The sequence below is a fragment of the Vombatus ursinus genome, unplaced genomic scaffold, assembly GCF_900497805.2.
Source record: "Vombatus ursinus unplaced genomic scaffold, bare-nosed wombat genome assembly UNPS02014884.1, whole genome shotgun sequence".
Classification (NCBI taxonomy): Eukaryota; Metazoa; Chordata; class Mammalia; order Diprotodontia; family Vombatidae; genus Vombatus; species Vombatus ursinus.
The window spans coordinates 1,160,095-1,185,989 of NW_020954662.1; the positions used below are offsets into that span (position 1 = coordinate 1,160,095).

The following is a 25,895-nucleotide window of genomic DNA, read 5'->3' on the forward strand; positions in this document are numbered from 1 at the left end:
TGAGGATGAGGGTGGGGTGGTGCAAGTGGGGATGGGGATGAGAATGGGGATGGTGGAAGTGAGGGTGAGGGTGAGGATGGAAGAAGTGAGGGTGAGGATGAGGGTGGGGTGGTGCAAGTGGGGATGGGGATGAGAATGGAGATGGTGGAAGTGAGGGTGGGATCTTAGTGGTGAGTGTGATTTGATAAAGTGGCCAGAATTCCCCAGGGCAGCCGGTGCTGTAGGTGGTATATTAGTTTTACAATAGAAAGCAAGAATGGGGTTGATCCATCTCTCTGTCTCTGTCCCGCTGTCTCTGTCTGTGTCTGTCTCTCTCCCTCTGTACCTCCTTTGGTCTACCTGCCCTCAGCTATGAAGTGAAGGTGCTGGGCTACAATCTGATGCAAGCCATGCGTTTTGCCGTGGAGGAGATCAATAATGACAGCAGTTTGCTGCCTGGGCTGTTGCTGGGGTACGAGATGGTGGATGTGTGTTACATCACCAACAATATCCAGCCTGTCCTCTACTTCCTGGCCAAGGAGAACTTCAATCTGCCCATCCAGCATGACTACAGCAGCTATGAGCCCCGAGTGGTGGCTGTCATTGGCCCTGACACCGCCGAGTCTGTCATCACCGTCAGCAACCTCCTTTCCCTCTTCCTCCTTCCACAGGTGAGTCATTCTTCCTTCTTAGTAGAGCGGGCATTGGACCTGAACTCAGGAAGGCCTGACTTCAAATCCAGCCTCAGACACTTAGTAGCTGTAGCAACCTGGGAAAGTCGATTAACCTTTCTGAGTCTCAGTTGACTTTTCTGTAAAATCAAAGGGTTGAACTAGGTTGAACCATCAGTGCTTTCTTCCTCAGTCACTTCACGTCTCCTAGTCTCTATTTCCTCCTCTGTAAAATGGGAAGGTTGGACTGGACAGCCAAAATGTTTCCTCCTAAGTCCCGTGTTTCCCGGTTGCTTTTACTGCCAATATCAGTGATGATGACAGGAGCTCTTCCCCACCCCTCCCAGATCACCTACAGCGCCATCAGTGATGACCTTCGGGACAGCAGTAGATTCCCGGCTTTATTCCGCACCATTCCCAGTGGCGAACATCAGGTCGAGGCCATGATTCAGCTCATGGCCCACTTCGGCTGGAACTGGGTCATTGTCATTGCAAGCAGTGATGATTATGGCCGGGAGAACAGCCAACTGTTCAATGAGAAGCTGGAGGGGAGGGATATCTGTATTGCCTTCCAGGAGTCGCTTCCTGTCCCCTTGGCCAACCGGACCATACTCCCCCCGGAGAAGAAAAGGATAGAGGTCATAGTGGATAAGATCAAGAAGAGCACAGCCAACGTGGTGGCTGTGATGTCCTTGGACCTGGTCCTCTTAGACTTCTTTGAGGAGGTCATCTGTCAGAACCTCACGGGCACCGTGTGGATCGCCTCAGAGTCCTGGTCCATTGACCCTGTCATCCATAACATCTCCAATATCCAGCTAGCTGGCACCTTTCTGGGCATCACCACCCAGAACATCCCCATCCCTGGCTTCAGTGACTTCAGGGTCAGGCAGACTTATGTCAAGAGGCCCGTGGTGAGCAAGAATAGGTCAGAGCCCACCTGCAACCAGGAATGCGACAGCTGCCTGGACACCACGATATCCTACAGCACCATCCTCACTCTCTCTGGGGAGCGTGTGGTCTACAATGTCTACTCGGCCGTCTATGCCGTGGCCCACGCCCTGCACCACCTGCTTGGCTGCAATGGTACCAGCTGCTCCAAAGGCGTGGTGTATCCTTGGAAGGTGAATCTGGCTTGGGATGGATGGGGACGTAGACTGACCCGCTGTTGGCTGACTTCAGGGTAGCAAGGAGTTTACTTATGGGGTTACCCAGTTGATAGAGCACTGGACTTGGAGAAAGGAAGACATGAGTTCAAATCCTGTCTCAGATACCAGGGTCCCTAGTTCTGTGATTCTGGGCAAGTCGCTTGATCTCTTGTAGCCTCAGTTTCCTCATCTGTAAAACAGGGAAAATAATAGCATTTACTTTACATAGTTGCTATGAGGATCAAATGAGGTAATATAGGTAAAGCGTTCTGCAAACCTCAAAGTATTGTATAAATACTGGGTATTATTTCTGGTAGCAACAGGATGGTGTGTTGGATTCGAAGTCAGGAAAACCTGAATTTGAATCCTGATTCAGACACTTCCTAGGTGTGTGACCCTGAAGAAGTCACTTCACCCTATTTGGCTCAGTTTCCCTATCTGTAAAATGAGCTGGAGAAGGAAATGGCAATGCACTCCAGGAGCTCTGCCAAGAAAACCCCCAATGGGGTCAAGAAGAGTCGTACGCAACTGAAACGACTGAACAATAACACATATCATTTCAAGAGGGAGGGATTGCTAATAATGGAGGGGATCAGGAAAGGACTCACACAGGAAGGGGCCCCTGAGTCTGAACTTTGAAGGAAGTTGGGAATGAGGCAGGCCTGCCAGACATGGAGCTCCACGTGTGCAAAGGCGCGACATCAGGAGATGGGTGGTCACACACAGGGGACCTCTGTCAGGATGGTTGGAGTGGACTGGAGGGTAGGTAAGGAGACTAATACAGATAAGCCCGGGAAGGTAGGCGGGCCACACTGGTGAGGGCCTTCAATGCCAAGCGGGGGAAATTAGATGCAGTCGGAGATTTTTTTAGTAGGGTGGAAGTGACAGGGGATTTGCATTTTTGGAATATTGGTTTGGCAGCAGCGTGGGGGATGGGTTCTGGTAAGAAGAGAAGGAAGGTAGGCAAGCCAACTGGGGATTGTAACATAGTCCAGTGGGTGAAGGGTAAGGAGGGCTGACCTGCATGTGGGGGAAACTGAGGTCAAGAGAAGGGAATTGACTCGTCCAAAGTGCACGTGTCCATTCTATCCTTTGACAAGTCATTCTAGTGCCATCATACAGTCAGGAAATTCTCCTTGGTGTTGGACTTAAAGCCACCTTCCCGTAACCCCCCAGTCTTAGAGGAGCAGGGCTATGAAGTCCCTTCCCTTCTGTCCTTATCAAACATCTGAAGCCCAGGTCCTCTGACTCCCAATCCCATGTTGTTTTCACTGTAATATTCTGCCTCTCTTTTGTTTGTATCGTGTGTGTGTGTGTGTGTTTGTCTCCCCCATGGTAATATGAGCTCTTTGGGTGCAAGGACAGTGTTTTTGCCTTTCATTGTATGCCTGGGATAAGGAAGCACTTAATAAATGCTTTTTGACTGACTGACTGATCCAGACCCTGGGACCTAGGGGACGGGATGGAGAGCTGGGGGTCAGTGAGCCCCATCCTTACCCTTGCCTTTTCCCCGGCCTAGTTGCTCCAGGAAATTCGGAAGGTGAACTTCACCCTATTGGGTCACAGAATATTCTTTAACGAGAATGGGGATCCACCCTTGGGCTTAGAGGTCATTCAGTGGCAGTGGGAAGAGGGCCGCAACCCCTTCGAGAGCATCGCCTTCTACAGATCAGACCGACGGAAGTTGTGGAAGGTGGCCACCAACATCTCCTGGAACACACCCAACAACATGGTCAGCTCTGGGGGGACTGGATATGCGGGGTTGGCAGTTCCCCGGGACCTGGCCTGGAGACAGGTGGGAGAGTTTTGGGAGATAATTTAGTCAAAACCCTTCTTTTTATAAGAGAGAAAACACAGAAAGGTGAAGGAGTTTGCCCAGGTCTCATTGCAAATTCTAAAAGAAGGAATCTATGGGGAATAAATAGGTCCTACCTTCAGAGACAAGGAAGTTGAGAGATAGAGGCACTGGGTAGGAGGGAGAAATGCAGAGGCAGAGGAGGGCAGGCTGAGGTTGGGAAAAAGCTAACGGTCCAGTTTGGCTGGAATGTAGAACTCATGAGGAAATACAGTGTTAGATAAAGGCTAGCAAAGAGATATTGTGCAGGTGCCCAGTAGCTCAAATGGTATTTTAGGCAACAGGGAGCTATAGACAGTTTTTGAGCAGGGTAGTGACATGGTCAGAGGTATATAGTGGAATGATTTATAGACATATGAAGGATGGGTTGGAGAAGGAACAGAGAAATCAGTTAGAAGGCCCTCACACTAGTCCAGCTGATGAAGGCCTCAGCTCAGCTGGTAGTAGTGGCAATGGAGGGGAAGGACAAGGACCTCAGCTGAGAGCAGAGCGGCTTAGCGCCTCTCTCTCTCCTCTCTTCAGGTTCCCTACTCAGTCTGCTCCAGGAATTGTCAGCTGGGTCAGTGGAAGAAACCAGTGGGGCTGCATACCTGCTGCTTTGAGTGTGTCAACTGCTCGGCTGGGACCTACCTCAACCAGTCAGGTAGGACACCTGTGGCTCCCCTAGCCAGCCCGGAGGCACCGGCTAGCCCAGCCCTCAGACCCCTGCTATTCCCTGCCACCCCACCAAAAGAGCCCAGAGGGCAGGCCTCCCCAATCTGGGGAGGGTGCTCTCGGCTGGCCAGTTCCTGTTTTGGTTGGAGGGTGTTTTCACCTGCAGGCAAATTGAGAAAACTCCTAATAGCATGAATGAAAGCACCAGCCTCTCACCCCCTCTGAAGCTGCCTAGAGATAGCTTAGAAAGGCTGGGGAAGCCTGTGGGGGTGGGGCTGGGCTGGCATTTCCCACATTCTCCATCGATGGGAGAGAAAGCTGGAAGGCTAGGTAAGACCTCCTGGTAGCAGTCAGTGTGATTCTAGGAGTGGGGAGTCAATTTCTCCTGGTCTGAGGCCACAGGACCCTGGGATCACCAGGACCATTTCCAGGCCCCATTACTTCTTGGTCTGCCTAGAAAAGTGACTATCCTCCTGCCCCACTTTTCTGGCTTCAGTTTTAACATCTCTGAAATGATGGGTATCATGAAGGGGAGGTCAACCCTGAAGGCAACGGGAATTTTTCTAAACTCCATCTTCAATTGACGCTGGCATCACTCGCATTGAAGACAACAATCACATTCGCCTAACACTTTCTCATTTCCAAGACACTTTCTGCCTAACAACCCTGTGAGGTAGGGGATGCGAGCATTATTGTGCCCATTATACAGAGGAAGAAACTGAGCTTCAGAGATCATGATATAATAAAAAAAAAACATCATTTTTATTATTCAGACCCCTTCCTATCCATGAGCTTATGGGATCCTTACCATAACTGGATGAAATAGGATGTCAACTGGGCAGGAAACATCCTCATTTTACATGGGAAAAAACTGAGACCCAAAGAATAAACAATTATTGAGCATGAAAAATAGCCTCCCCTTTCTACAACCCTGTAAGATTTCCGTGATACTTTCCTCACAACTGCCCTATGAAGTAGGTAGTGCATGTATTATCAGCTCTATTTTGCAGATGAGGAAAGCCCAAAGAGGTCATAAGGACCCAGGGTGAGTAAATGTCAGAGGAATTGAGCCCAGTTCTCATGGTGCCAAGTTCAGTCCTCCTTCCACTTTATACTGTGTTGCCTTTCAAGCAAGGGTTGTGTTTTCAATCATACTTGGTCAAAATAGGCAGTGAGTTCTTCAGGGAATCAGAGAAAGGAGCTCATTGTGGGCTTTAGAAAGTCAAGAAAGTCTTCCCAGGGGAGGCAGAATGGAAGCTTGGCCTTGAAGGATGGGAAGGGAAAAGGAATGGGTGATGGAACAAGCAATGTGAGCAAAGGTAGTGAGGTGTGTGTGTGTGTGTGTGTGTGTGTGTGTGTGTGTGCTCGTGCAGGCCTGGAGGGTAGACACTGGGGAGAGAGGAAGGAGGGTTAGGTGGGCAGGTTGGCTGTAGAGGGCATTAGATATCAGGTAGAAGAGTTTGGACCTGAAGTAATAAGGAGCCATTAGAGGATATTGAGCAGAGGAGTGATATGATGAAGACTGAATTTTATAAGGATGACCACGTCTAGAGGAATTGGAGGGACAGAAGCAGAAGGGTGGGTACCAGGTAAAAGGCTGTGGCCTTGACCCAAGTATGTGAGATGATGAGGGCCCGGATAAGGACCTGACCTCTCAGGCACTGCCCATCCTAATGGGCAGGGGGATTGGCTGTCTTTGAGGACAGGGCAATTTCTTATTCTGCCTCTTACCCTTCAACCTGGCTCATTGCAGATGATTCTGAATGCCAGTCCTGCCCAGAGAATGAGTGGTCCAGGGAAGGGGATAGCCGGTGCTTCAAGAGGCACCTGCGGTTCCTGGAGTGGCAGGAGCCGCCCACCATCATCGTGGTGGTCGCTGCCAGCCTAGGCTTCCTCGGGACGCTGGCTATCCTCATCATCTTCTGGATGCACTTCCAGACCCCCATGGTACGTTCCGCGGGGGGCCGGATGTGCTTCCTCATGCTGACCCCGCTGCTGGTGGCCTATGCCTCGGTGCCTGTGTACATAGGACGGCCCACCGTCCTCAGCTGCCTCTGCCGCCAGACCCTCTTTACCCTGTGCTTTACGGTCTGCATTGCCTGCATCACCGTCCGATCCTTCCAGATCGTCTGCATCTTCAAGATGGCGCGTCGGCTGCCTCGCGCCTATGGCTACTGGGTCAAGTACAATGGGCCCTATGTCTTTGTGGTGCTGATCACTCTGCTTAAGGTGGTCATTGTGACTACCAATATTATGGTCATACCCACCAACCTCACCACTCAATTTGACCCTGACGACACTCAGATATTGATTCTCAACTGCAATGCCAACTACAGCAAGGCCTTGCTGCTTAACACTAGCTTGGACCTCATCCTCTCTGTCTTTGGCTTCAGTTTTTCCTATATGGGCAAGGAGCTGCCAACAAATTACAATGAAGCCAAGTTCATCACTCTCAGCATGACCTTCTACTTCACCTCTTCCGTCTTCCTCTGTACCTTCATGTCCGTCTACCAGGGGGTTCTGGTCAACATCTTTGATGTGTCCGTCACAGTGATCAATTTGCTTGGCATCAGCGTGGGGTATTTTGGCCCCAAGTGTTACATGATTCTTTTCTACCCTGAGCGTAACACATTGGCCTATTTCAACAATGTGATCCAGGGCTACACTATGAGGAAGGATTAGTCTGGGCTGGCTGGGCAAGGGGGAGACAAAGGGAGAGGGGTTAGGAAATCCCTTAACATTTGAATCAGTTGGACGAACTGAAGGACACCAGACTTACTCTGATCAAGGCTTATGTCCCCCAGGAAGTTTTCCTTGATGGACAGTGATGACCTCATTTTTATCTTCCTTTGACTTTTAAACCGACAGGCAGTCCCTGATTTGCCCTATTCAAATTTCATCAGAATTGGTCCTCTTCTGCTGACTCAAAAAACACCGAAGCTCGCTTTTCTCCAGTTAGTCTTGGGGGAATAGTGCAAGTGTAGGCTGATTCTGGTGCTAGTGAGTTCTCGAGCACTGGAGCTCTTCAAGGGGAAACCAGTTGGCCATGGGTGTTGTGGAGAAGATTCCATGTTTATCCATCGCCCATGGTTATCATGGATGTCGTAGAGAAGATTCCTGTTCTCGTAGGGGTTGGCCTAGATGAACTTTGAAGTCCCATGACTCTGGCCCTTTTCGGGCTCCAAAACACAAGTCAGCTTTTTACTTGAGTGATACTCAGCTGCCAACTGGTGGTGACGATGGGCAATGATAAGCTCATATTTAACCAAATTTGTGAGGCCCTTTAAATGATCTAGTCGTAGGTTTTATAGGATTTAGAGCTAAAAGGGACCTTGGAGACCAGCTGACCCAACTTCCACATTTTACAGATGGGGAATCTTTCACTTCTGCTTTTCAGCAAGACTTCCAGTTGTATACTGTAATTATGAGTATGCTGGTAAATGTCTAAACAACTGTCTCTCTGAAAAAAATAAATGTGCACATGACATCCTTTTAAATTTTAATCTGTGTTATTAACATTTTCTCCATCACTTTAAATTTATATAATCAACAAAACAGTAACTCACACCTTGGTTTGTAGCTTGCTGAAGTGTAAATGGCCACATTGAAAATTTAACAATCAGCTCTCTCAAGCCAGTAGGAGCAGATTCCAGCACACCCCTATCTGTAGTCAAAAAAGATCCAATGTGATAATAGGTGTAAAGTACTTTGCAGACCTTAAAAGTGCTCTAAAAACACTAACTCTTCTTGTTGTTGTTGTATTATAAGGGTGGGGATGCCTGTAGAGTGTTCTTCTGTGGTCTTCTCTCCCCAACTTGTAGAGGGTGGAGGTCTTGTCTTCTCTCAGAAGAGTGCCTCGTACAATCCTGATCTTGGATAAGACATGTAATAAATGCTTGTCAAATAGACCTTTGTTTGTCTTGTTGTTCAAGCTCTCCTTGGGTAGAAGAGGGATCAAAACCACCCCATTTGGGTTGGTGTCTTGATTAGGGTTTTGATTGACTCACACTGGATGGGAACAGGGCCTGTATACCTCTGAATCAATCAAAGCCAGTCAGTGAGAAAAATGGGTCATGCCCTAAATAATTTGTGTGAAAGGAGAAACTATCTCAGGATGGGAGGGCGCAAAAGAGGTTCTGAGAGCCCAGATGTGAGGGGTTAGAGCAAATGGAGCAAAGCTGGGACAAAGATGTGGCAGAGAGGAGAGATAGCAAAGAGGTGAGTGCCGTCTCAGAGAAGTATACCCAGGCCAATGGGGGTTCCAAAGAAAGATTAGCTCTTTCTTCAATGTGGTTTCCTACTTCCTGCTTGTATGCAGACACTATAATATTATTTGCTGTTTCATTACCCATACATTTCACGTAAACTGAATTTTACCTCAACCATAAAGAGGTCAGGGGATAAATATAGATACAGATAAAGGGTTTGGCAGAGAACTCAACCTCTAGCCTAAGTAATAGGAATTTTCCTAACTGGGGTCTTAGAGCAGTTGCGACTGAACTCAGACTTTTTTCATCTAAAATAAACTCCCCAAAGGCAACTGGAGGGAATTAAGTGGACCTTAGGAGCCATTATATTGTCCCCTAGGTTTAACATGAGTTAATTATTGTAACCATGTGTTAGGGCTGGAAGGGAATTTCTCTCCCTGTAGTTCATTTAAATGTAGAATTGAAAGACAGGAAGCTGCTTCTCGAGTCTAGCCTGAGTCTTACTTGCTTTTATAGAAATGAGTTTCCTCTTTGGTTTTTCTCAGAGGCTGAGGGCAGTTAACTGACCTAAGGCATATGTGAGTATGTGGTGTGTTGGCTCTTAGGTGACTGGTTTCTGCTCCTGTCTTTCCTGTGGGCCACCTTCATTCTCCTCTCTAAATCTTCCCCTATTGGGAGTCTAACACCAGAGGAAATTCTGAGAACTGTTAACTGGCCTTGTGGCTGTCTTTCTCAACAGCTGTGACACTCAGAGGGTCATAGAAGCCATGTAGGGAGAGGAGGGATGTCCCACTGAGGCAATTCTTAGTTATGTTGGCTACTGGAAGGAAACCATGGTAGTTGGATAATCCAACATCGGATTAATTGGCTACTCCATTGGATAATCCAAAAGACGTCATCTGTCTGGCCTTGCCTGACAGGACAAGGCTCTTTTGGCACCAGATTTTTATCCTCTCTAGCTTGGACGAACATTGATATTCTGTACTTTAAGGATTTGTGATTTCACCACTGTAGGTGCCCCTTCCTCAGATTCCAAGTCCTTCATAAAGTCAAGTCAACAAGCATTTATTAAACACTTACTATATACCAGGCACTCTACTATGGGCTGGGAATAAAAATACCATGGGAAATATAGTTCCTGCCCTCAAGGAGCTTGTACTCTAATGGGCAAAGACCACACAGAAAAAATTGCTATGGTCAAAGGAGTCATCACTCTGCTTAATGAGAATAGCCCTAGGTCCACAAACTCTTTCCACGTGGACAAAAACCCCTAGATCTTGTGATCCGATGACTAGGGTCACCTCCACAGCCCAATGAAGCATCAAGAAAGGACTTTAGTGGAACAATTAAAAATAATAGTAACGGCTCACATTTGTAGAGTTACTTATAGTTTACAAAGCGTTTTTACAAATTTCATTTCATCCTGGTTCCCATGGAGTAAATATCACAGAATCACAGACTTGGAGAGTTGGAAGGGACCTGAGTGGTCCTCTAGTTCAACCCATACCTGAAAAGGAATTCTCATCACAGTATCTCCAATTTGTGGTCCTCCAACCTCTGCTTGGACATCTCTAAGGAGGGGAAGCCTACCACCTCTGGAGGCACCAAATTACTCAAGGCAGCTAGATGGTGCAGTGGACAGAGTGCTGAAACTGGGCAAGTCACTTAACTGCTGCCTGCCTCAGTTTCCTCACCTGTAAAATGGGGATAATAACAGCACCTACCACCCAAGGTTGCTATGAGGATCAAAGGAAATATTTATGAAGTGTTTATTTAGCACAGTGCCTGGAATGGAGTAGGTGCTATGTGAATTCTCAGTCGCCTTCCTTTTCAGACAGCTCTAATCATTAGGACGATGTTCCTGACATCAAGTCTGCTTTGGCCTCTTGGCAACTTGTACCCACTGTTCCTGGTTCAGCCCTCCAAGGCCCGCATGGCAGCCCTTCAAATATTTGAACAGAGCTACCATGTTTCCCATGAGTCTTCTCTCCTTTAGGTTAAATACCCCAAATTCCTTCAGCTGATCCTTATATGACCGTTCTGGCTGCCCTCCTCTGGACATTCTCTAGCTTATCAATGACCTTCTTAAGCAATGACATCTAGAATGGAACACAGTACTTCATACCAAATCTGACAAGGAAGAGCAGAGTAGAAAGGAGCTATCATCTCCCCATTCTTGGCATCAATGCCAAGGGAGCTTGCAGGGCATGAAAATTCTCAGATGTTTTTCAGCACAACTACTGCCTGAGCATGCCTCTGCCATCTTATGTTTCTAAAGTAGGTGGTTGGATTATTCCATCCCCTATACACAGATGAGAAAGTAAAGTTCAAGATGAAGCTATTTACCCAAGGTCACAAGATGGTATTTGGCAAAATTAATTGGTAATAATAATAATAATAATAACAATTGTAAATAATAAATTTTATCCTCTTGCACAATAATCTGCCAAACACGAAACATAAAAGGATGGTAGGATAGCAACTTGGGTCTATGGTCTATCTCCATTTGAACTCCAACAAACAGAAAAGAATGAGGATAATGATGATGATAACAAAATAATCATGAAGTGTCAATAACAATCATGATAAGAAGTCACTAATTTGCTGTCTACAGAGTGCTTTCCAAAGTGGATGCCCTTGCTCCTTGTCCTGGGCACAGGGACTTGAAAGAAGATGTCTTTAAAAGAACAGCTTTCCAAGGCCTTCTTCTCAAGGATTGCCCCCAAGAGCTAACTGATGTGGTTTGGGGGGAAGGGCTGGTTTCCTTTTCCAGCTGCTGCTATTTCTGACCCACAATCACTGTCCCCCATGAACTTCCAAGGAGAATGTTGCTGAAATCTAAAATGGACGTCCATGCCCTTGAGCCATGGCCTTGTAGGAAACATCTAAGTGAAGAAGAGGGATCGGTGCCTTCCACGTGGGGATGATGGGAAGGGCACTTGCTGGATCTGGAGCCAGATCACTCAAGTTTGAATCCCAACTCTTTTCTACTCACTACCTGTGTGACTTTGTGTAAGTCACTCCTCCTCCTCTGGGCCTCAGTGTCCTGATCTATAAAATGTTGGGTGGAGGTTAGCCTAGATAGCCTTCCAGCTTTAAATCTATAATCTTATTATCCCTACGATCCAGCCCATGAGACCTTGGGTAAATCATTTCTCCTCTCTGGGCCTCAGTTTCCTCCTCTGTAAAAACAAGAGGGTGGGACTAGGTATAATCTGTGGTACCTTTCCACCCTAAATCCTATATTGCTGATCAGACCTGCTGAGCCTTCGATGTTCCTATTGCACATTCACCATCATGGATTTCTCCAAGTCCTTATTAAAATGCTTTACATTTATTGACCGTCTTGTAACTAACAAGTCCAGGAGCCTCTATCATGAGTGGAGACGGTCATTCCTCTCCATAAATATGATTGATCCAAAAGCGGTTTATTTCACCTTGAAAGGAATGCAAATCTACTGTCAGGAATCCACTCAGGTGCTCCATGAGCACTGGTCATTACCATGAGAGCCTAGGGACACCACACTCAAGGCCAGTGTCTCAACCACAAGCTCTAGGAGATCTTGTGAAGGTCTTTCCCCCTCTGGGACTCAGTTTCCTCATTTGTCAACCTCAATTCAATCTAAATCAACAAGCATTTATTAAATGCCTACTAAGAGCTGGGCACCATGCTAGGAGCTGCGAATGTAACAATGAAGATGAGGAAGGAATTCCTGACCTTGTTAAGGAGATTACATTCTATTGAGGGGAAATGGCATGCATGTACAACCAAAATATATAGAAGCAAACATAAAGCAAATGGTTTTGGGGAGCACTTGAGTAGGAGGCACTAATGATTAGGAGGAATCTGGAAAGGCCTCCTGGAGCAGGTCATCTATGGAAAACAGCTTAAAAGCCTTAAAGCCTGATAAAAATGTGAGGTGGCATTATTATTATTAGTATTATTAATTATGGTTATTGTTGCTCCTTGGCTCCCACAGCCCTGGCTCACCTCCATTTCTAGTACCTTGAACCCAACCTAAGGCCGGTAGGATGAATCAGAGCTAGGAAAGAGCACAGTGAACTGGGATGCTCAGAAAAGTCTTCCGGGGTGGGGGGGAGAGGAAGAACATAGACTTTTGGAATTGAGAAAGACCCCAGGGCCATGCAGCCTAATCTATACCCAAAAGGAATTCCCTCTATAACATCTTTGACAATCCATTGTCCAGCCTCTGTTTAAAGGCCTCTGAGAACAGGGCCCACCACTTCTCTGGGCTGCCCATTTCACTTTGGGGTAGCTCTCTTTTTTAGGCAATTTTTCTGGACATTTTAGCCTCAATTTACCTCTTTTTCACTTCTACCCATTGCTTCCACCCATTCAGCCCTCTGGGGCCAAAAGAAATCAGTTCTTCCTCCATATGGCAGCTCTTCAAATACTTGGCTCCCACATTAACTCCAGGAATCAAACAGAAAATCATCTATTTGGCTTCTTATGCCCTTCATAACTTGGCCCTTTCCTACCTGTTCAGTCTTTTTACACTTTACATCTCCTCCACGTGCTCTTTGATCTGGTGACGTTGGCCTCCTGGATGTTCTTCAAAAACACCATTTGTCGACCGAGCATCTTCTCTGGCCTCCCTCCATCCCTAGAATTCCCTCCCTCTTCATTTCTGCCTTCTGGCTTCCTTGGCTTCCTTGGCTTCCTGCACATTTTAGCTAAAGACCCATCTGCTGCAAGAGCCCTTCTCCAGTCCTCCTTAATCTTAGCGTCTTCCCTCTGAGACCTGAACAGTTGTTTACAAAATGTTATTTATTTCCCCCATTTCACTGTGAATTCCTTGAGAACTGTTGTTATTGTTTGCTTTTCTTTGTATCTACAATGCTTAGTTCAATGCCTGGCACATAGTAGGCACTCAATGAATGCTAGTTGGTGGTCTACTTGACTTGAAGACAGGTACCACATCCTTCTTGAGTTTTCTCCAGGTTGTCTGTATGTGTGTGTGTGTGTGTGTGTGTGTGTGTGTGTGTGTGTGTGTGTGTATTCAGTCATACCCAACCCTTTGTGACCCCATTTGGGGTTTTTCTTGTCAGAGATACTGGAGTGGTTTGCCATTGCCTTCTCCAGCTCATTTTACAAATGAGGAAACTAAGGCAAATTGGGTTAAATGACTTGCCCAGGGTCACACAGCTAGTAAGTATCTGAAGCTGGATTTGAATTCAGATCTTGCCAACTCCAGGCCCGGTGCTCTATCCATTGAACCAATACACCCAATTCCTTTAGCTGAGTCCCATATGACATAGACTCAAGACCCTTCAACATACCAATGGCCTCCTTTGAATGCTACTAGCTTATCAATGTCCTTCTTAGACTGTGGTGCCCAGACTGGAGCATGATGCTCCAGATGAGGTCTGACGAGGCAGAGGACAGTAGGGCTCCCTCTTCCTCATTCAGGGCATCTATGGTCCATTTAAGGAAGCCCAAGTTCATATGAGTATTTTGATAAAAATCTAGAACTGAAAAATGACCTCAGAGATCATCTAGGCCAATTCCCTCATTTTAAAAATAAAGAAATCAATGCCCAGTCAGTCAGTCACTCAGCAAGCACTTTTAAAACTTTTACTGTGCCAAGCAAGGGCAGCTAGGTGGCACAGTGGATAGAGCACTGGGCTTGGAATCAGAAAGACTCATCTTTGTGGGTTTAAATCCAGTCACAGATGCATACCAGCTGTGTGACTCTGGGCAAGTCACTTAACCCTGTTTGCCTCAATTTCCTCATTTGTAAAACGAGCTGGAGAAGGAAATGGCAGACCACTCCAATATCTCTGCCAAGAAATGGGGTCATGAAGAGTCAGACATGACTGAAACAACTAAACGACAAAAATTTGCCAAGCACACAGAAGTGATGGGACGTGGGATAATAGTGAAGGTCCCCTTTGTGTTGAGAGAGACAGAGAGAGGGAGAGACAGAGAGAGGGAGGGGGGGAGAGACAGAGAGAGGGAGGGGGAGAGAGAGAGACAGAGACAGAGAGAGAGAGACAGAGAGAGAGACAGAGAGAGAGACAGAGAGAGAGAGAGAAAGAAACACTTCCCTTTGGCTTGTGGTTAAATCTAGGGGGTCATGGGTTCTCTTTTGTCCTTCCCTAATTGCATGGTCAACTGCTTTAAAGCAAAACAAATCAGGATATAATGATCAGCTCATCTTTATCTGGAGATAAAATTCATTATAAACACACAAGCTTTAAGGGTAAGATGCCAGCTAGCCAGGCATGATGGCAGACAGGGAAAGGGTAGGAGGTAGAGCAGGGATAAATTCACCAGGTGTCTGTAGCCAGCACATTCAGGGAAACAACATTCTGGCTTGGCAAATCACTGCTTAAGCTGGTCAGTGAGCTAGAGAAGGCTGTTGGAGTCTTGCGTTGACTGTATTCAGTTTGGGGGCAGCACTGTCCTTCACTTGCCATTGGCTGGCAACTGCCCTTCTTCTGCAATCCCATCTCAGTGGAGGTCCAGAATTCCCAGGCTTCTCCCTGCTCCCCCATCCCTCTAGCTTTGGCCTCCCATCATCCTTCAGTGCTTTCGGCCAGCTGGGAAAAATTACACTTCCTCTTAGCTCTGTTGCCTAGAAAGGACCAATGTAGGGTCATAGATTAAGAGCTGGAAGGGACCTCAGAGGTCCCCAATCTTATTTTATAGAAAAAGAACTGAGGTAAAGAGAGGGGAAATGGTTTGTCCAAGGTCACACAGGTAGCAGAGCGGGAATTATAATACTAGTCCTCTGATTTTAAGCATCCAAGGACATGGGACTTCAGTTGGTCTTGGGAGGATAGAGGTAAAGGGAGAGATGGGGGCAAGGCATTCCAGATGGAGATATTGGCCAAATCTGCTGAGCTTCCTTTAATAATAAAATACAGGTCCATCATCATGCGTTTCTCTGAACCCTTATTGAATTGATTTATGCTTTTGGCCTGGGCTCCACCTTGCGGTAACAAGATCCATAAGGTTATTCCCCATAGTCTGAGGTGGGACTTCCTCTTCCTTACCTCCTAAGAGCTCTGTGGGGGCCCCCCAAACGGAATATCCTGGAATCTGGTGAACAGTCCTCATCCCAGGTAACACGGCATAGGATTTAGAGCAGGATACTTAGAGAGAGGGGACTTGGGTTCAAATTTTGCCTTAGACGCTTAGTATCTGGGAGATCATAGGCAGACCACTTGCCCCCTCAGAGTCTGGGATTCTTCTCCTGTAAAATGGAAATAATGACACTCCTTGCCAAATAGGACTGTGAAAGAAAGTATTTTGTAAACCTTAAAGCAATATAGAAATGTAGTTATTATTTTTAAATTTCACAATTTCATTGATGTCTTTCTTTTTTACATCACCTTCCTTTCCAAATACATTCTTCCTCTCTCCCCTCCCCCAGCAAGGCATTTCTTTTTAACAAAGAATAAGAAAAAAAAGAGGGGGAAAAAGCAGTTCAACCAACATATCATCTGAGTCTGATAGTATTTGCCAGGCATAGGCTGACATGCGTCCTTAATTTGGTGAAAGCAGCTTTCAAATGATTCAGAGGAACAACAGGTAGGAGCCTGCTCAGAGCTTTCTCATGGACCCTCTTCTCTTTTTTCTCTGCGTTCTTTCACTGGTGACCTTGTCCGTCCCCATGGATTCAACTGCCATCTCTCTGCAGATGATTCTCAGCTCTATTCATCCAGCCCCACCCTCTCACCAGCCCTGAATCATGAACCGCCCATTGGACATGTCCAACTGGATATTCCATAGGCATCTCAAACCTAGCATGTCCAGAACTCAGGATCTTTCCCTCTCAGACTTAACCTTCTTCTGAACTTCCTTACCCTCCTTCTAGTGTGAAGCCTCAGTGACATCTTTCATTCCTTGTTCTCACTTATCCCACTTGTTTAATCAGTTGCCAAATCATGTAGTTTCTACCTCTCTAACACATCTTCTCTCCATTATTAACATTTGTTGCTGTTTTTCAGTTGTATCCAAGTCTTCGTGACCCCATTTGGGGTTTTCTTGGCAGAGATACTGGAGTGGTTTTGCCATTTCCTTCCCTAGCTCATTTTACAGATGAGGAAACTGAGGCAAACAGGGTGAAGTGACTTGCCCATGGTCACACAGCTAATAGGTATCTGAGGCCAGATTTGAACTGAGGAAAGAGTCTTTCTGACTCCAGGCTGGCACTTTGTACACGGTGCCACCTAGCTGCCCCTAACACCTACTTTCAGGCCTTCATCCCCTTCCCTAGATTATTGAAACAATCTCCTAGTTGATCTTGCTTCACGAATCTTCCCATTCCAAACTGTCGACTATACAGCCTTCAACATGATCTTCCTAAAGTGCAAGTCTGACCACATCACTCCCTCCCCCTCACTCAGTAAAATCTAGCGGCTCCCTGTTACCTCCAAGGTCAGCTAGAAAGTCCTCTGTTTGGCATTTAAAACCCTTCACCACCTGGCCCCTTCCAGCCTTTCCCGATTCCTCTTAATTCCCTGCCCTCTGTTGATTATTTCCAGTTCATCCTTCCTGTAAGCTTGTATGTACATAGTTACTTGTATTTTGTCTTCTCCATCAGATTGTAAGTTCCTCAGGGCAGGGTCTGTCTTTTATCTTTCTTTGTATCCCCAGCACTTAGCACAGTGCCTGGCACATAATGAATGTTTGTTGACTGATTGACTGATATCACTCCTCTGCACTCACTCTATAATCTAGCGATTTTGCCTTAAATTGCCTTTCCTCAGACACCGGACCCTATCTCATACCTTTTCACCGGCCGTCTCCCATGCTTAGAATGTTCTTCTTCTTCACCTCTGTCTTCAGGACTTGGCTTAAGCATCGTTTTCAGAAAGAGGCTTTTCTGGTCCCCCAGAGGTCAGTACCTTTAATATTATCTTGTAACTACTTTGTCTCTATCTTGAATATTTACATCCTATATCCCCCATTGGGATATAACCTCCTTTGGAGCAGAGATTATCTTCAGTGCCCAGCACAGTGCCAGGTACATAGTAAACCTAGTAACTATTTACATTATCAGTGCTCATGGAGTGAGTGGTTGAACCCATGGACTAACATTTTAAAGAGTAAATCAGCCCAAGAGGGATGGGAAGATCTGAGGGCTGGCATCCTGAAGACACAAAGAAAGGAAAGCAATTCCAAGAAGGAGAAGATCCAAAGTCGTCTGAAGAGAGTGGTGTGATTGCCTATTAGATGTGACCTGCAGAAAATGGAAGCGAGGATTGGTAACAGAAATGAATACAAAAGCTAGGCAGGGCTGGAGAAGAATATTGTCCGCAGTGCTAAAATTCAGAAGGACAATATATCACGATGAATAAAAGCAGAGAAAAGGTAGAGGTGCTCCATTCTTTTTCTATTTTGTTTTTCTCACCAAGGAGAATGACCTTTTTGATTGACAAATAAAAAAAAAACAAGCTAATTGGGAGTGGAGACCTAAGATAAGCAAGGAGAGCCTGTGTGTTGAGATTTCTCCCAACAAGAGAATTATTCTCGATGAATTCAAATCACTCGGCCCAGGTGAACGACATCCCTTGGGTGCTGAGACAACAGATTGCTATGATTGTGAGCCAGTCAGGGGTGTTTGTAAAATATTGAGAGAGTGGGAGAGGGACTACAGGCCTGGAGAGGGGCAAATGTTATCTTAGGGTTCAGAAGAGTGGAGGGGCAATGATTTGTGAACTATAGACCAGTGAGTTTGACTTCAGTTCCTAGTGAACAACTTGTGCAAACCTAACTAGCGTTATTTCCTTTTGTGATAGGGTTACTGAACTAATGGATCAGGGAAATGGTATAATTAGAGTTTATATAGGTTTTAGCAAAGTATTTGAAAAGTGTCTTGCGGAACAGGTAAGATTAGGGCTATAGTGATAGTATAATGAGATGAATTCATAACTGGTTGAAAGTCCAGATTGAAAGAACAGTCATTAGTGGCTCAGTTTCACTGTGAAAGGTGGGATCCAGTACATACCAGGGTCTTAGAGATCTGTGCTTAGCCCTGTTCTGTTTCATATTTTTATCTGTAGGGAGGCAGAGAGTTTTTTTCATGGGCTAAAATACCTCACCTATCTCTGCTAATCTCCCAATTAGCTTTTTTTTTTTAAATTTGTCAATCAAAAGAGTCATTCTCTTTGGCGAGGAAAACAAAATAGAAAAAGAATGGAGCACCTCTACCTTTCCTCTGCTTTTATTCACTGTGACATATTGTCCTTCTGAATTTTAGCATTGTTGACAATATTCTTCTACAGTCCTGCCTAGCTTTTGTATTCATTTCTGTTACCAATCCTTGCTTCCATTTTCTGCGGGTCAAATCTAATAGGCAATATCCTATCACCAAGATAGGAATGTGTGCTAAGTGAGTGGAGACCAATGACCTTGACTCTTCAGATTACTTTTTGTTTTTTCTCAAATTCATTTGCATGCTAAGCCAGAGAGATTATTGGGAATTGCTAACCTTAGATCAGATAATTGTCTGAGGCAGAGGACTGTGATCTCTGGTCCGGACATAGGAGATGAAAAGAAATGACAATACTAGTCTGAGGACATTTTGCCTAGCTGTTGTTAGCTGCGTGTGGTTTGGCTATGAGTACAGAGCTCTGAACCTGCCTTTATCAGTGGGAGGCTTCCCAGTCACTACACCTTAGCAGTCTAGAACTGAAATAGTTGCTAGGTGGCCCAGATAAGATGAAGCCCCAAAACTTGGAGTGGGGAGCATTGTTTAGTAAGACCACAAGAACAGCAGAGAGGTAGAAGTGGAGAGCAGCAGAGACACGGTGCCCGCTTTGTTTGAATGGACATAACACTAAGGTGTAAGCATGATGAGATGTCCACGTGCAGGCCCAGAAGTGAGCAGCACCCAGCAGAGAGCAGGCTTGGACAGATTGGTGCAATGACGTTGCAAGAAAACTTTGATGACTTCAGGGCATTGAAGGTGCGAGGTGTCCATTTATGCATGCGCCCTGGCCACACACTTTCCTTATGTATGTGCCCTCCTGAATGATCCATACATATGCCTACTCTTCCCACTGATGGTTTATGTATTTATGGGAGAGTGAGTATATCTCAAGTTTATGGGAGGTAGGATGGGGAACAGTGGTCTATTGCTACTTTTCTTAATATATTATTTCATTAAGTATTTTTGTTTTGAACTCATTATATCTTCTATTGAATTAGAGAAAACAGTAAATACATCCGTTGTGGCTCTTAAGGATAGACACACAGTGTGTAACTCAACCCCACATCAATTAATCAGAGGATCAATAAGCATTAAGTACTTACTATGTGCCAGGCACTCTGCTAGGTGCTGAGACTAAAAAGTCAAAAGTGAAACAGTCCCTGTCCTCAAAAAGCTTAGCTTCTATTGGTTGGGGTAGGGGCATATGTGGAAACAATATGTGTGTGTGTGTGTGTGTATATATATATATATATATATATATATATATATACAGAGACAGAGAGAGACAGAGAGACAGAGACAGAGAGACAGAGAGACAGACAAACAGGTAGACAGGCACACTATGCATAGGGCAGCTAAATGGTGCAGTGGATAGAGTGCCAGGTCTGGAGTCAAGAAGACTCATATTCCTGAGTTCAAATTTGGCCTCAGATGTTTACTAGCTGTGTGACCCTGGCTAAGTCATTTAACCCTATTTGCCTCATTTTCCTCATTGGTAAAATAAGTTGAAGAAGGAAATGGCAAACTATTCCAGTATCTCTGCCAAGAAAACCCCAAATGGGATCATGAAGAGTCATTTAAAAATGACTAAGCAGCAACAAAATATACTATGCATAGGAGAACACAAGGTAATTTGAAAAATATATTTTATTTGTTTTAATCAGTCAAAATCTGCCTTCTTACCCTCCCCACCAATTGAGAACCCAAGAAAAAACCAAAACTCATTACTAATGTGTACAGTATAGTCAATCAAAACAAATTTCCACATTGGTCATGTTCCCTTCCCTGCCCCCCTCCCCCCCAATTTGTCTTATTCTGCATCCTCAGTCCTTCATCTCTATCCCAGGAGATGGATAGCAAGTTTTGTTGTTAGTTCTCTGGAATGGTGGTTGATTATAATTGTGTTAAAAAATCAGTACAGTAATATTCCATCACATTTCTATACCATAACATGTCCATCCATTCCCCAACTGATGGGCACCCTCTCAGATTCCCATTCTTTTCCACCTCAAAAAGATCTGTAAATATTTTTGTGCATCCTTAGAGTTCATTTTGCTTAGAACTAATCCCTCCCTTATCTACCTTCTATCAAATGTTCCCTCCCTCATTCTTCTCTTTTTTTTTTTTGAACTTGGTGAAATTTCTCTACCCAACTCTGTGTGTGTGTATTTGTGTGTGTGGGTGTGTGTGTGTGTGTTTCCTTCTTTTGACCAGTGAGAGTGAGATTCAAGCGTCAGCTACTCCTCCCATCTCTTTGTTTGGATAGATGTTTATTTGTGCATCCTGATTATGTGAGATAATTTTCTCTAACCTTCCTTTTCCTCCCCCCACCCCCCAGTGTCTTCCTTTTACTTCTCTTTCTATTTTTTTCTTAAGATCATCAAGACATAGCAAAACCATTCCCAGACCTTGTCTAATTGGACTCCCTCTATGACCCTTGATGATGATAGGGTTCCAAGTGGACACATTACATCTCCTCATATTTGAATTTAAGAAGTTTATCCTTTTTTAGCCCTTTATAATTGTTCATTCAAGCTTACCTTTTAATGTTTCTCTTCATTCCTGTGTTTGAACTTCAAAGTTTCCACAAAGCTCTGTTCTTTTTTTTTTTTTTTTTAAATCAGGAATCCTTGGAATTGCTCTATTTCATTAAAGGTCCATTTCTCCCCCTGTAGCACTATACTCAGGGCAACTTATTCTTGGCTGTAAACCTATAATATTTGCCTTCTGGAATATTGTAGTCCAAGCTCTCTACTCCTTCATAGGGTGACTGCTAAATCATGTGTGATCCTGACTGTGGCACCTCAGTATTTGAATTCTTTCATTCCAGCTGTTCTTTGACCTGGAAACTCTAGATTTTGGCTCTGATGTTCCTGAGAGTTTTCATTTGGGGGTTTCTTTCTGTTTTTACTGGGGGGATCCTTTCTGTTTTTACTTTGCTCTCTGGTTCTAAGAGATCTAGGTGTTTCAAGATTTCTTTGTTTCTTTGTTTTTTGTTTTTTTGTTTTTTTGTTTTTTGCTAGGCAATGGGGTTAAGTGACTTGCCCAGGGTCACATAGCTAGTAAGTGTTATGTATCTGAGGCAGGATTTGAATCCTCCTGAATCCAGGCCGGTGCTCTATCCACTGTGCCACTTAGTTCCCCCTTCAAGATTTCTTGAAATGGGATGTCTAGGCTCTTTTTTTGATTATGGTATTCAGATAGTCCAGTGATTCTTACATCTTTTTTTTCTCCTCAATCTATTTTCTGGGTCGATTTTTTTTTCTATAACTTCTATTTTCTTCTTTTTTTTCTATTCCTTTGACTATTTTAATATTTCTTATTGATTCATGGAGTTATTGATTTCGATTTAGTCCATTCTAATTTTCAGAGAATTTCTTGCTTGGTCCAAGTTGTTAATTCTCTTCCTAATTCTTTCTTCCATAGCTCTCATTTCTTTTCCAATCCCCTCCCCTCCCCAAGAGCTCTCATTTCACTTTTAAAAACATTTTAAAACTGTTTTTTTTTTAACTCTTGCTTCATCTCTTCTGGTAATTCTATGTGAATTTTTGTCCAAGCTGCATTTTTCTCAGAGGTTTTGCTTGTAGATGTTTTGGAATCATTCTCTTGTGTGTTTTAGTCTTGAACTTCCCTGCCACCATAATTGCTTTTTATGGTGGGCTTCTTTGTTCGTTCATTCTTCCAGCCTATTTCTTCACTTTTTTTTTTTTTTTTTGGCGAGGCAATTGGGGTTAAGTGACTTCCCCAGGGTCACACAACTAGTAAGTGTCAAGTGTCTGGCCTGAGACTGGATTTGAATTCAGGTCCTCCTGACTTCAGGTCTGGTTCTCTATCCACTGCGCCACCTAGCTGCCCCTATTTCTTGACTTTGGACTTGATGTTAGGACTCAGTTCTGTGGCACTTCTGGAGAAAAGATCTGGGCTGGTCCTCTTGCTGCCTTCTTGGAGTATTGAGTGTTTTATTATTTCAGGATCTCAAGGACAGACTGGTTCTTTCAATACTTCCAAAGTGGTTTGATCTAGTGGTTTGACAACTTTCTCCCCACCTCCCCTGCATCTCTCCCCCCTCCCCCCAAATTCCTGACCTGAATTTGGGTCTAAGTAAGAGTAGATACTACTAGACCCTGTCCCTATGAGCCAACTGGAAAGCTCTATTGATTCAGAGGGGCAGAATTATAGGCACCCTTTTGATCTGGGCTTTCTGCCCTGGTTATTCCTCTGAAGACTGGGCTAGATGCTTTAAGTGAGACCCTGCTCTATACCTGAGGTCTAAGCCACACTGCTGCTGCTGCTGTTAGCTTTTGAATTTACTTCTTTCTTAGTATTCCACCTAGGTATACCTACCTGAAGGCCACCCCACATACAGATACCCCTATAGGTCTCCTTTTCAGTCCACCTTGGATCTGTGACCCAAAACTGAACACTGGGTAACAAAACTGCCAATTGGCACCTTTCCCCATTGAATTGCCCCGGTATTGCAAGTGCCGTGGTGTGGGTATGGTACCTTTTCTTGCATTAGAGTGCACCCTCTCTCTGGGCACTGGAGGGCTCCCACGTGCTGTGTGCTCCTGCCCCATCCAATCCCCAGTATCTGCATTCCTCCCTGTCCAACTCCCTATGTCTAACTGAACTGGTTTAATGACTCACTGTGACTTTTTATGGATTTCCCATCAAGATTCAATCTGGTGCATTTTCTAGATCTGTTTAGAGGAGTTTTGTGGTTCCTACCACTCTGCAATCTTGGCTCCTCTGTCAATACAAGGTAATTTTGGGAGAAGGTGCAAGTAGCTGGGGGAGAGGAGAGAGGGGGAAGGATCAGGAAAGGTAGTGGTATTTGAATTGAGTCTTGAAGGAAGCCAGGGAAAGCAGAGGTGAGGCCAGTAAACATTCTAGGCAAGGGGGACAGCCAGGACAAAGGCCCACAGTCAGGAGGTGGAGCATTTTGTGTTTGAGGAACAACAGGTAGGACCATGACCAGTCATCCTTCCTTCTCCAGACTTTGCTACCATGCCTCACCTGCCTCCTTCTCCCTAAGTTCTTTCCAAAATCTCCATTTTGGTGAAGAGTCTAGACTTCTTGTTGTTCAGTCTTTTCGGTTGTGTCTGACTCTCCGTGACCCCATTTGGGGTTTTATTGGCAAAGATACTGAAGTGGTTTGCCATTTCCTTCTCTAGATCATTTTACAGATGAGGAAACTGAGGCAAACAGAGTGAAGTGACTTGCCCAGGGTCAAACAGCTAGTAAGTGTCTGAGGCCAGATTTGAGTTCAGAAGGGTGAGTGTCCCTGACTTCGGACCTGGGGCTCTGTGCACTATGGCACCACCTCTCTGCCCCAAGACTAGCCATCCCTTGTTCTCCAGACTTCCAATCTTATAGAGTTACTCTGAGGGTGCTTAAAGGTTAGCAGAATTACATAGCCACTATTTGCTAGAGACAACACTTGAATCTAGGCCTTCCTGACTCCAAGCCCCTCCCCCTATATACACGTACATATATCATATCATACAATGAGAAATAGCATGGCATAGTGAACAGCAAGCCAGTGTTTGGCTCAATAAGCCCTGAATTCAAGTCCTTCCCCCAATGCAAGCCAGCTGTGTAATGATGGGACAACCTCCAAGCCTGTAAGTTATATAAAAGTTGCCATTCTGCCTTGGTGAAGGGAGTTTTGACATTAGAAGTTCCCATTGTTCCTAAAATCACAGATCTGGACCAAAAGTCATGCAATAAAATGTCACCATAAGTGAGAGGCAGCGTGGTGTACTGGATAGCAGGAATGTGACTTTGGAATGTGCCACCAAGGCTTCTCAAACTTTTTCCACTTGGGATCCCTTGTATGGGCAGCATTAGTTGCCATTGCGTGGCCTGAGGATGTGCTCAGTGTAAAAGTGCGCATGCTTTGTGTTCAGAACCAATGTTGCAGAGAAGTTTCTTGATGCAACACAGGCAAACGCTGCCAGAAATACCTCGGGTTCATTATGTGTTTGATTTTTAATTAATTTTTGGTCATTGGACATTCAGAGACCTTTTCCTGTTGCCAATTTTTTCGTGGGATAACCCCATGACCCCCCATATTGGGGCAGGGTCCCCAGTTTAAGAAGCACTGCTCTATACTGATGAAATGTATAACCGGGGCTTACCCATGTTTGCCCAGTTTGCTTAAAGTAGAGGGGACCCTGAAGGACCTTTTGAGCATGTCTAGATTGTCCAACATGGAGGCCTCTTTGTCCCTTGCCCTGTGAATGGGTGTAGCCTCTTTTGATTAGCTGCCTGTCAATAGCAAGGAGACCAGAGTCACTGGATCACAGAGTAATGGAGGGGATGTGAAGTGTAAGAGGACTGGAAAGGCAGGACAGGGCCAGGTTCTGAAGGCTTGATCTGAGTGTAGCTAACTTTCAGTGTTGTTGTTTGCTATTATATTATAGGTGTTTTATTATATTGTTGTTGTTTATTATATTATATTGAATGATTGCTCAACTCCACTTCCCATGACGCTCTAAATTCCAAGTTTGGCACACCCACAGATCGCCTGTTATCTAGCCATTTCCCAAATACTTTCTGTTTCCAGGTCTTTTTGGACCTATGAACACTTTTGTATAAATGGGCTTTCTGTCTTAGAGTCAGGAGGGAAGACTAGTTTAGTGACATTTCTAGCACAATTCCAAATTATTTTCCAGAATGATTGGACCTATCCAAAATTCAATCAATAGTGTCTTAGTGAGTAACTCTGTATATTAAGAATCTTAAACAGTGCAAGAAATGATGCTAGTGGAGGGTTTGGAGAAACTTGGGAAGACTTGTATGGACCAGTGCGGAGTGAAGGTGTTGGGGGTGCTCAGGAGGACTAGCACTTCCAGTGTGAGGGCTTGCCAAGCTGTGACATGTGCAGAGGCCACACTCCGATAAACCATCTCAGCAGATGGGCTAAACCAGTCTGAGAGGAACTGACAGGCTTCAAACTTATTGGTGAGTTAGGAGTATGTCTACCCCCAGCATGTGAAGACTTCCCTGGCAGAATGGGCTGATGAGAAGACTTTGTTCCAACAGCGGTGAAGGCGGCTGAAGCAGGCACTGTGGAGCGCTCAGAGCTAGGTCAGACATGGAAGACTCCAAGGTCATCCGCTGCATCCTGGGCCATCACCAGTCACCCTGACTTTTGTCCTGCCACTGGACTTTGATGACTCTGGAAGAAAGAGTTA

The 25,895-nt window shown here is 45.1% G+C and overlaps 1 protein-coding gene across 1 annotated transcript in view; it reads left to right on the top strand.

The window, feature by feature from the left end:
- Window positions 1–7,789, top strand: part of TAS1R2 (taste 1 receptor member 2) — an 8,702-nt gene extending 913 nt beyond the window's left edge. Inside the window, exons 2-6 of the mRNA XM_027842701.1 lie at window positions 350–650; window positions 998–1,771; window positions 3,315–3,527; window positions 4,173–4,293; window positions 6,058–7,789. Of these exons, the coding sequence (XP_027698502.1) occupies window positions 350–650; window positions 998–1,771; window positions 3,315–3,527; window positions 4,173–4,293; window positions 6,058–6,986 (2,338 nt within the window). The 3' untranslated portion in view covers window positions 6,987–7,789. The remainder of the gene's footprint in view (window positions 1–349; window positions 651–997; window positions 1,772–3,314; window positions 3,528–4,172; window positions 4,294–6,057) is intronic.
- The last annotated feature ends 18,106 nt before the right edge of the window (window positions 7,790–25,895 follow it).